Genomic DNA, 12,174 nt, shown 5'->3' with positions numbered 1-12,174 from the left:
CAATCTGACCAAAAGCCTTGGACTGAAAAGTGTTATGTATTATTCCAGCTGATCTTTTGTTCGGAAGTGTGAAGAATGAGGGTATATGAAGGAAAGAATAACTTGTATTTGGATAGTATCTTATATCTCTCATATTACCTCAAAGCACTTCACTCGCGGCAAATAATTTTAAAGTGCAGTGACTGTTGCTATGTAGGCAAAGACAGCGTACCTTTTGCACACTAGATTCCACATACAGAATGAAATAAATGCCCACTTAATCTGTTTTGGCAGTATTTGGTTGAGAGAGGATAGATTGGGAAAAATCCCTCCCCCCACCTTCATTCTTTGAATAATTCCATAGCTTATTTAATATCTGTCTAAATTGTCAGAGTAGGCATGCTGAGCCTTGGTTTAATGCCTCATTTGAAGGATGGCATCACTGACAAGTCAGCACTCCCTCAGAATTGCACTGGAGTGTTAGCTGCTAGTATGTGCTCAAATCGTGGTCTGGGGTTTGTTGTGAGCTGAGAGCCACCCCCGTGCCCTTGCTGCCAACCAACCCCCCCCCCCCCTTGACCCCTCACCCCTATGATCATCACCCTGCCATCACTTACCTCTGGCCTGGGTCGCTCCACGTTCTTGGTGGGTGCCGTTCCAGCAGCAGCCACCACCTCCACGGTGATGCTGCCGAGCAAAAGAGCTGTCGGCCTCTGATTGGCCGACAGCTCTCGACACGCAGACTTCCTGTCCCCTGGGGCCTGACCCGCGAAAGGCCCACCACTGGCCTCTCAAGTGCCTGATTGGCCCATGATACGGCAGGCCTTCCCCAAAGGGGGCAAGGTGGATCTCTTGCGGCTCTTCAGCTGGCAGCCGAGACCCCCATCATTTCCATGAAATTCCCCCCATGTCTCTAATGACCTCAACTCTACTAATTCACTGAAGCTTCCAACCAAGTTCCTGCAGTAATTCCACTGGTGGTTAGCAAATTATATCCCAGTGCTGTACAAACATTTTTTTGCCCATTCTGGTTTTAACGATTTCCCACACAGAGCATTTAGAAACCCATATTGATTTAAATTTAAACTCTCTAGACCGTTTCAGGTGGGAAAAGGGTTAACAATAAAATCACAAATATTCCAGCAGCTGGAAGGATCACTTCAGAATGTGAGAAGGAACAGTGGATGACATCTCAGAAAAACTCAACCATTTCTAGAAAGTAATGTAGCTAAAACGTCTCATTTACATCTCCCCAACCCCAAATTATTACTTTAAAATCAATAGCAATCCCAAAATAAATTGTTTTGGTAAACATTATGATTGAAATTGCTGTTAATATTTTAACGTCTGAAATGATTTTAGTGACTCAATAAGTTTAAGTTTGGCTGACTGAGGAGGTGAACAAATCCAAAATGCTGTACAGCCAAACATATGCACCTCATTCATTGTTAATTGTGTTTAATATCATTAAGTCTGACACGTCTATCCAGAAGCGTGTTTCAGCCTCCCTTTGTTTATAGAGGATTTCAAGGTATGGGAAAATAAAGTGTTGTCACAAACAGAGGCTCGTCAATAAATCATTCAAAAAATAAAAGAAATCCACGATATTCTTCGTTACAGGCTGTGAGCTCAGTGCGTGAGCTTGCCAGTAACAAAGTTCACAGTCTGTCTTCCTACAAGTATATTTTTTGTTGCAGCGATGGCATCTGTCAGTGCAAACAAGGAGAAAGAGATCCATGGCTTCAAGAACTAAAGCCTGAAGCTTATGCAAACAGCAACACGGAGTCTGGGAAACCGTATTTAAAGCAATGCCACGAATAGTATACAAGATCCAATCTCAGTCTCCTTCCCAAGGCTATGAGGCATGGAAGATAAAACAGGGGATAAAACAGAATTTAAAAATAGCAAGAAACAGTAGGGTACAATCTCCTTCCCATGCATTGAGTGAAGTGCTCACCTCCAGCTAAGTTCCAGGATCAGCTCATTTAATAATTCTTCAAAGCTCCCTGCAAGGATTACCCCTTATGCAGCAAGCCTGCCTAATTGGAGCTAGAGGCAGGAATGCTCACAAACATGCAGTTTTAAAAAAGGTGCAGCTCAATCTTAAAGCAATGTTGCTACTTAAAGGTAAGAAGTGGAAAATGCAAGCTACAATTTGAAGTGTTTTTTTTATGAACACAGGGGAGAGGTGGCAGGCAAAAATAATATGAGGCAAACATAGGCAGGAATTTTATGATACCCTAATGAGCCAGATGGTGGTGGAGGGGTGGCGTAAAATGGAGCGGGAGGCTCCGGGATGCTTTCCCGACCCGCTTCCCCCTCCGCCCCCCCTTTATGTAGGGCAGGCATGGGGGGGGGGGGGGTGGTGCAACGGCCCAATCAAGGCCCTTAAGAGGCCACGTAACAACCACTCAAGGGCCTTTGCCCGCCTCTACGCAGATTTTATGTGCGGCGAATGGGCGTCCTGGATCTGGGAAAAGCCGCCTAGGAAAAGTAGACGGCTTCTGATTGTCTCGGGGGTGGGGGGGCGGGGGTCTTGCTCATCGAGCACAGGGTGCCCGCTGGAGGGTCGCCTCGCTACCCAAACTACCCCCAGGACCCAACACAGCCCCCTTCCCCCCCCCCGCAAACGACCAGCCTCGCCTCGCTGGGGCCCGACTGATTACCCCCGGTGAGGCAACCAAAACTTACCTGCCTTCCCAGCTCCCAGGTATCTTCTGAGCATGCTGGGCTGCAGTCCCAGCAGTGGCCACCGCTCTTGGTGGTGTTGTTGGGACTAAGAGCTGCTGGCTTGCTGATTGGCCGGCAGCTCAATGAGGCGGGACCTCCTCCCTCAAGTGGGTGGAAGTCCGCCTCGGAGCAATTAAAGCCTGGGGACCCGTAAAATACGGAACGGATCCCCAGGTGAGGCGGAAGCGGGTTCACCACCAACTTTTACGTCGGAGGCCGGCTCCCATCCATTCACCGTAAAATTCCGGCCATAATGTGGAAACACAAGTGGGAATTTATGGGCCGCATGTTATCTGATTCCCTATTTGATGGCTGGTGAAGTGGACGGCCACATGAAATGGATGCAAGGAGGCCATTTGGCACTCCAAAGTCCCCCTCCCCAAGGATGGCAGTGCATCATACCAAACCTAAGGCAGCATCCAGCCTGAATGTTATGTGTACAAGCGGAGAAAAGATGCAAGATAAGAGAGCATGGTTTAAGGAAACTCCAGATTAGGAACATAGGAATAGGAGTAGGTCATTCAGTCCCTCAAGCTCACTCCACCATTCAGTTAGATCATGGCTCATCTGTACCTCAGCTCCATTTACCTGCCTTAGCTCCATATCCCTCCTGAGGGAGAGAATTGTAGTTTTCTACTACCTCTCATGTGAAACATCTATCAGTAAATGTATTCTTCTTCAACTTACAACATCTCAAGTCTTATTCTTGACTTGCGCAAGCAGGCACACAAAGAAGAGAACAGACCCAAACTGGGAGCAGAGCTTAGAAATCATAAACTCTTGATGCCATGGAAGAAGTTACCCTAAATATATTGGCAGATGAGGGCATGGCGATAGCAGAGAATGATGAAACACCAGGGGCGGAATTTTATGGGCCCCCCTAAGGATGGGAACGGAGGCAGGGGGCCCAAAAAATTGTGTGGGTAGGCAAGGGTGGAGTGCCCATCACCTTCCTGATGCCTTCCAATTTCATCCGGTGTGGGGAAGACTGAGAACGGCTTTCCCGGCCAATTGAAGCCATTAAGTAGCCAATTACTGGTGGGAGGTGCCTCCAAAATATAGGGAGATTGCCCAGTAAATCAAGGTAATCTTCTTGCAGGCTTGGTGGGGGGCCCTCCTCCATGGGCAATCTGTAGCTCACGGAGAGTCCCTGGCAGCAAAGGCCATTCCTCTCCCATCACCTGCTCCTCTGCCCTCACTATCCCACTAGCACCTCTCACAACCCCCACCTTGCCAGGGCCTAGCTGGGTGGCCCTGGCGAGCCTGCCACCACTAACCTTGAATCCAGGCTCTATGGCTGCTCCTCTTCAACTCCCTGTTGCATTTGCAGCAGTGGCATCTGCTCCCGGGGGTGCTCTAATTGGCCAGCAGCTCTTGGAGGCGTGAACCCCCATCCGTAAAGGCATGGGGACCCCGGTGCACCTGAGCACCATTAAATACAGCCTGGAAGGTTCTCCAAAGAGCTGAGGCTGGGTTCCCCTCGTCTTTTGGCTCTGCGTGGGGAACCCTGCTAGCTCCATAAAATCCAGCCCCAGGTCTCCTCCAAGTTGAATGGTACATCCGGGTATTATATCTCCTCCCACTTCTCATTCACTCCAACATGGGCATGCACACAAACATTATACACTGCTTGCAATGCAAACTTTGTTTGAAGATGCGACTGGTGGCAGATATTTTAACATTGCTACCTTTTGTGTCATCGTAGGCTTGGAACACCAGCCTTAGAATGAGGTAGCAGCACACATCACCCTGGTTTGCAAGCACCAGCACAGCCACGCACATCCAGGGGGAGGCACTTAGTGAGTTTGAAGAGGCACAAATTGGGAGGAACAGTGTGGTAATAGCAGAAGAGGTGCACAGACCTATTGGTCAGGTGTCCACATGGCCACCATCAGCCACCCCATGTAGTTTCTCATTTACAGCAGTGTGGTGAAATTGGGCAGCTCCATTAGTCTTCAGTGGACAGGGAGATGAAAATTATTCCCGCTGCTGATGGAGGCATCAGTCAACCAATGAGTACATGTGTAGGCAACGCATTAGTTGATAGCCGCCCAGAGGTAGAAGAGTTTAAAATGGTAGTGACCTTGACTACCAGTGACAGTGCCGTACATATGTTAAAAGTTGACTGCAGATGGCAAAGCTCTGCCACTGGCTCCCTGACTCTGGAGTCTGTATTGGGAGTAGTTAGTCCAGCGGCATTGGCACAGAGTGTACCCAAGCTTAAAAATAGAGTTTGCAGCATTATGGCAGTAGCCCCACAAAAATATTTCAGAAATACATATTATGAATAAAAATTTCAGAATTAAAATAAATGTCTGCAAGAAAAATGACATGGTCCTAGAACCATGCTGTGGATCATGGAACAACTGCATTCTAAAGCTTCTTCCCCTTTAAGAGTTCCGTCGCTTCTTGTGTGACCATTCAAAATGGACCAGAAGGCAAGAGTATAAGCCCAATGCAAACATCAGGAAACTACACCACATGATCATTTACATATACTGGAAGCATGCACTCTGTAGCTTCAATAAAGCTATGCACAAAGTACAGCCATCCGAAAAATACCAAGCCATTGATATCAGGTGGGTAATATGCTTCATCATAAGAGCATAAGAAATAGGAGCAGGAGTAGGCCACATGGTCCCTTGAGCCTGCTCTGCCATTCAATAAGATCATGGTTGAACTTCACTGCATCAGCCATTTCTTAAACCCTATCCACCTATTCTGTGCTTGAGCAACCAGCAGAATTCATTGGAAAATCCTCGTACCCTAACAATGCTGTTGTCTGCAATTGTGTTAATTTCCTCCCTCCCAATGCCCCTAGCCCCATTCTTTATTAATCTAGACCATATGCAGATGCAAAAATTGTGGTCAGCATGGTAACAGAGGTCACAAACCAATCTGAGAAATAAAAATGGCAACTGAAGCTGGAAACAAAGAATGTTCAGTAAAAATCAAGCAGAAGGAAGAAGCAGATTCAACGATGACATGAAGATCACAATTGTTTAAAATTATAGCTCCTGTTGAATGGACTGAATGTTCTGGCATGTATATCATCATGCAAGTAGTCATGATACTCCAGCTGGCTGATTTATGTGATAATTTACATATGGAAAGAATATTTTTTGCCACTAAGCTATGCAATTAACATTTTTTTCCACTGGATTACATGCACAGAATAAAATGGTGCACTCAGGTCATATAAATCACTGTTGCCTTAAATTATAAATCTGCAAAAATTCACAAAGTAGGGTAACAGCCATGTGACCTGGCTCTTGAGCCGATTAATGATGGAACCAGTAAGTGTTCTCAAAGAAAGCATAAATCAACTGTGTGGTCATCCCATAAAGTAAAAGGAAAGAAAAATAGCTGGTGGGTACTCACTCAAAGCTGGTCCACCATCCATTATCAGTGAAACAGGAGATTATCTCGCACCTGTATTTGAAAGTTATGGGGAAGCAGAAGGAATTAAATGTGTCCAAGTGATGTCTTTTCAAACCAAAGGTTTGATTCTAACTCAGTACCCATTTTCTGTTGATATATGTGCCAGTCTTTCATGACGGGCAGAATTGACTCCAATCCTTTTCCTTTTTTCTAGACTGTTTCAGAGATCCTTTCCAATATTCCAAACCAACAAGCCATAAGGAACAAATTGCATATCTGGACTGGGAGGCCAAAAACGTTCAGAGGTTTCCCCAAAGATACAGAGAACTTGGATCCCTTGGTATGTCAAATTTCTCAACTTCCATGCCCTGACCTCTCCAAAACAGTGCTCAGTATGCAAAAAGGTGCCAATGATATTTTCCTCCACTTCTCCAGCACTGTACAAATTCACATTCTCTGCCACCACTAACACATCTAAGAAATGCTGTGAAGTACCTTAAACTGCAGCAATCTAATGCTCGAATTAACAAAAGCCTTGTAAGTGCACTCTGTGAGAATAGCATGGAAAATGTTTAATGTGTTCAACCAAAATTCATCCCTCTGCTATTTTAACACTTTAACTCATCTGAAGTAAATCAGTTGACACCTCGGCTAAAACTGAAAACAGTAATTTCAGGCAAAGGTGTTAAACATTATTACATTATCATCCTGCAGTATAAAACCAAAGTCAGAGGTTTGACAGATCTGCTAAAATCAAGTCTCTATAATTTGGCTGTAAATGTTTTTTTTCTCTCTCAGTAAAATATCTGCAAGTAAACAGTTGCAAAAAGCTGGGCAGGCTTTTTTGGCAGATTCACAAGCACTTTATGAGCAGGTGCCTAAGGCTAAGGTATACTTTTTCAGGTGTACTAAAATGATTCTTTGTCACAGCAGCTGAACATTTTAATGAAAGCAGATGTATCTGGTTCCACATGAAATCTTTGAGAAAGTTCTAAAAACACTTTCTTTGTACATGCAGAGGACAAAGCATTGTGGATGTGTTTGATTTATGACATTAGGCTATCAGTTACTGTTGGTAATGTGTTTGTATCAAATTTCTCTGTTATTTTGATGGACATATTAAGCATTGATAGGACATTGTCAGCAATGGGAATCTCCAGGCTATAGTAACAAACTCCAACTTCACCCTGACAGATAAAAACAAGCAAATTTATGAATTCTTAACAACGTAACGGTGTTTGACAGGCTTTACCCTTTTCCTGAAAATACCACGAGTAATCATTATCTGTGTTCATTTTAGCCTCATTCGTCTTTCATAGACACTTAATGATTTCACATTGTGTCATTTTTTTGTAAACAGCTTTCACTGGTACCTAGAAGAAGTAAAAAGTAAACCTTGAATTGTCAAAGAAAATCATTACAGGTGCAGTGGATTTACACTCTGTCCTTTTATTTCTGTGATCTGGAAACCTGAAGTTAACTGCAGTCCAGGCCAATTAGATGAAGCTCAATTCTCCTTCTGCTGTCAGTGATGGTCCTAAATAAAATGAAACAGGCAGAGTCTTAACTCAGCTCCTAATGGGTGCAAGTCTAAAGCACAACACTGCCCACAGTTTGGGCGGCACAGTGGCGCAGTGGTTAGCACCGCAGCCTCACAGCTCCAGCGACCCGGGTTCAATTCGAGGTACTGCCTGTGTGGAGTTTGCAAGTTCTCCCTGTGTCTGCGTGGGTTTTCTCCGGGTGCTCCGGTTTCCTCCCACAAGCCAAAAGACTTGCAGGTTGGTAGGTAAATTGGCCATTATAAATTGCCCCTAGTATAGGTAGGTGGTAGGGAAATATAGGGACAGGTGGGGATGTGGTAGGAATATGGGATTCGTGTAGGATTAGTATAAATGGGTGGTTGATGGTCGGCACAGACTCGGTGGGCCGAAGGGCCTGTTTCAGTGATGTATCTCTAAACTAAACTAAACAGTTAGGCAGTTATTTGCACTATATTGAGTTTGAGTCAGACAGGACACAAGATGGCTGCTGTGGGAAATGAGAAGGGCACACTTTTGCACACTGGGGTAATACGTTTCACAGATTTAGAAGTGATTAAATGTGGACGGTGCTGCCACTGTTCCTGTAAGCTGAATATAATGGAAACATTTATTACATAAGGGCAGATTTTTTCAGTATGCACAGCTGGAAGGAAGCCAGGCAGCACATAGTTGGAAAATTATCCCCATGAGCTTACTTTTGCTGTGATGTGTAAGTTGTAGCGAAGGTGTGACTGACTATTATAAATTGAGATTAAAGTCATCTGTGTCGAATGCTGCACTGCATGAACAAGGATAGATAGAATGGTAAGTTATGATACTTTTTTTCTTTGTATTACATTTTGAAATAAACTTAATTTAAACAGGATAAAAGCAAAATACTGCGGATGCTGGAAATCTGAAATAAAAACAAGAAATGCTGGAACCACACAGCAGGTCTGGCAGCATCTGTGAAAAGAGAAGCAGAGTTAACGTTTCGGGTCAGTGACCCTTCTTCGGAACCGAAGAAGTTCCGAAGAAGTGTCACTGACCCGAAACGTTAACTCTGCTTCTCTTTTCACAGATGCTGCCAGACCTGCTGAGTGGTTCCAGCATTTCTTGTTTTAATTTAAACAGGAGGGGGAATCGGACAGCACAGTATGCCAGTGCACCAGAGAACCAGGCTGTAGCACAGTAAGACAGTGTTTTAGAAATCAAATCTGAAGCACAGTGGTACAGTGTGTTAGAGAAGCAGTCTGTAGAACAGTGGGTTAGAGAATCAGTCTGTAGCACAGTGGGAGAGTGTGTTAGAGAATCAGTCTGTAGCACAGTGGGACAGTGTGTTAGAGAATCAGTCTGTAGCACAGTGGGAGAGTGTGTTAGAGAATCAGTCTGTATCACAGTGGGAGAGTGTGTTAGAGAATCAGTCTGTAGCACAGTGGGACAGTGTGTTAGAGAATCAGTCTGTAGCACAGTGGGAGAGTGTGTTAGAGAATCAGTCTGTAGCACAGTGGGACATGGTGTGAGAGAATCACTCTGCAGCGCAGTGGGACAGTGTGTTAGAGTATCACTCTGTATCACAGTGGGACAGTGTGTTAGAGAATCACTCTGCAGCACAGTGGGACATGGTGTTAGAGAATCACTCTGCAGCACAGTGGGACAGTGTGTTAGAGAATCACTCTGTAGCACAGTGGGACAGTGTGTTAGAGAATCACTCTGTAGCGCAGTGGGACAGTGTGTTAGAGAATCACTCTGCATCACAGTGGGACAGTGTGTTAGAGAATCAGTCTGTAGCACAGTGGGAGAGTGTGGAAGAGAATCACTCTGCAGCGCAGTGGGACAGTGTGTTAGAGTATCACTCTGTAGCACAGTGGGACATGGTGTTAGAGAATCACTCTGCAGCACAGTGGGACAGTGTGTTAGAGAATCACTCTGTAGCACAGTGGGACAGTGTGTTAGAGAATCACTCTGTAGCGCAGTGGGACAGTGTGTTAGAGAATCACTCTGCATCACAGTGGGACAGTGTGTTAGAGAATCAGTCTGCAGCACAGTGGGACAGTGTGTTAGAGAATCACTCTGCAGCACAGTGCGACAGTGTGTTAGAGAATCAGTCTGTAGCACAGTGGGAGAGAGTGTTAGAGAATCACTCTGTATCACAGTGGGACAGTGTGTGAGAGAATCATTCTGTCGCACAGTGGGACAGTGTGTAAGAGAATCACTCTGTATCACAGTGGGACAGTGTGTTAGAGAATCACTCTGCATCACAGTGGGACAGTGTGTTAGAGAATCACTCTGTAGCACAATGGGACATGGTGTTAGAGAATCACTCTGTAGCACAGTGGGAGAGTGTGTTAGAGAATCAGTCTGTAGCACAGTGGGAGAGTGTGTTAGAGAATCAGTCTGTAGCACAGTGGGAGAGTGTGTTAGAGAATCACTCTGTAGCGCAGTGGGACAGTGTGTTAGAGAATCACTCTGCAGCGCAGTGGGACAGTGTGTTAGAGTATCACTCTGTATCACAGTGGGACAGTGTGTTAGAGAATCACTCTGTAGCACAGTGGGAGTGTGTGTTAGAGAATCACTCTGTAGCACAGTGCGACATGGTGTTAGAGAATCACTCTGTAACACAGTGGGACAGTGTGTTAGAGAATCACTCTGCATCACAGTGGGACAGTGTGTTCGAGAATCACTCTGGAGCACAATGGGACAGTGTGTTAGAGAATCACTGTAGCACAGTGGGACAGTATGTTAGAGAATCAGTCTGTAGCACAGTGGGAGAGTGTGTTAGAGAATCACTCTGTAGCACAGTGGGATAGTGTGTTAGAGAATCACTCTGCAGCAAAGTGGTACAGTGTGTTAGAGAATCACTCTGCATCACAGTGTGACAGTGTGTTAGAGAATCAGTCTGTAGCACAGTGGGACAGTGTGTGAGAGAATCACTCTGCATCACAGTGGGACAGTGTGTTAGAGAATCACACTGCATCACAGTGGGACAGTGTGTGAGAGAATCACTCTGTAGCGCAGTGGGGCATGGTGTTAGAGAATCACTCTGTAGCACAGTGGGACAGTGTGTTAGAGAATCACTCTGTAGCACAGTGGGAGAGTGTGTTAGTGAATCACTCTGTAGCGGAGTGGGACAGTGTGTTAGAGAATCACTCTGCATCACAGTGGGACAGTGTGTTAGAGAATCAGTCTGTAGCACAGTGGGACAGTGTGTCAGAGAATCACTCTGCATCACAGTGGGACAGAGTGTTAGAGAATCACTCTGTAGCACAGTGGGAGAGTGTGTTAGAGAATCATTCTGCATCACAGTGGGACAGTGTGTTACAGAATCAGTCTGCATCACAGTGGGACATGGTGTTAGAGAATCAGTCTGTACCACAGTGGGAGAGTGTGTTAGAGAATCATTCTGCATCACAGTGGGACAGTGTGTTACAGAATCAGTCTGTATCACAATGGGACATGGTGTTAGAGAATCAGTCTGTACCACAGTGGGAGAGTGTGTTAGAGAATCACTCTGTAGCACAGTGCGACAGTGTGTTTGAGAATAACTCTAGCACAGTGCGACAGTGTGTTAGAGAATCAGTCTGTCGCACAGTGGGAGAGTGTGTTAGAGAATCACTCTGTATCACAGTGGGATAGTGTGTTAGAGAATCAATCTGCATCACAGTGGGACAGTGTGTTAGAGAATCACGCTGCAGCACAGTGGGACAGTGTGTTAGAGAATCAGTCTGTCGCACAGTGGGAGAGTGTGTTAGAGAATCACTCTGTATCACAGTGGGATAGTGTGTTAGAGAATCAATCTGCATCACAGTGGGACAGGGTGTTAGAGAATCACTCTGTAGCACAGTGGGACAGTAAGTTAGAGAATCAGTCTGTAGTACAGTGGGACAGTGTGTTCGAGAATCACTCTGTAGCACAGTGGGATAGTGTGTTAGAGAATCACTCTGTTTCAAAGTGGTACAGTGTGTTAGAGAATCACTCTGCATCACAGTGCGACAGTGTGTTAGAGAATCACTCTGTAGCACAGTGCGACAGTGTGTTAGAGAATGACTCTGCAGCACAGTGGGATAGTGTGTTAGAGAATCAGTCTGTAGCACAGTGGGAGAGTGTGTTAGAGAATCACTCTGTATCACAGTGGGACAGTGTGTTAGAGAATCACTCTGCATCACAGTGGGACAGTGTGTTAGAGAATCACTCTGGAGCACAATGGGACATGGTGTTAGAGAATCACTCTGTAGCACAGTGGGAGAGCGTGTTAGAGAATCAGTCTGTAGCACAGTGGGACAGTGTGTTAGAGAATCAGTCTGTAGCACAGTGGGAGAGTGTGTTAGAGAATCAGTCTGTATCACAGTGGGAGAGTGTGTTAGAGAATCAGTCTGTAGCACAGTGGGACAGTGTGTTAGAGAATCACTCTGGAGCACAATGGGACATGGTGTTAGAGAATCACTGTGTAGCACAGTGGGAGAGTGCGTTAGAGAATCAGTCTGTAGCACAGTGGGACAGTGTGTTAGAGAATCAGTCTGTAGCACAGTGGGAGAGTGTGTCAGAGAATCAGTCTGTATCACAG

General features: G+C 45.4%; 1 protein-coding gene across 6 annotated transcripts in view; it reads left to right on the top strand.

Moving 5' to 3' along the window:
• The window catches only part of LOC137384245 (protein shisa-6-like), a 798,965-nt gene that overhangs the window by 479,060 nt on the left and 307,731 nt on the right, over positions 1–12,174 (top strand). For all 6 annotated transcript variants that reach the window (XM_068057981.1, XM_068057984.1, XM_068057985.1 and 3 more), the window contains one exon: positions 6,305–6,430. In XM_068057981.1, coding sequence (XP_067914082.1) covers positions 6,305–6,430 — 126 coding nt within the window. The remainder of the gene's footprint in view (positions 1–6,304; positions 6,431–12,174) is intronic.

The sequence above is a fragment of the Heterodontus francisci genome, chromosome 26 (genome assembly GCF_036365525.1).
Source record: "Heterodontus francisci isolate sHetFra1 chromosome 26, sHetFra1.hap1, whole genome shotgun sequence".
Lineage (NCBI taxonomy): Eukaryota > Metazoa > Chordata > Chondrichthyes > Heterodontiformes > Heterodontidae > Heterodontus > Heterodontus francisci.
This window is presented reverse-complemented; position numbering and strand designations above follow the sequence as displayed.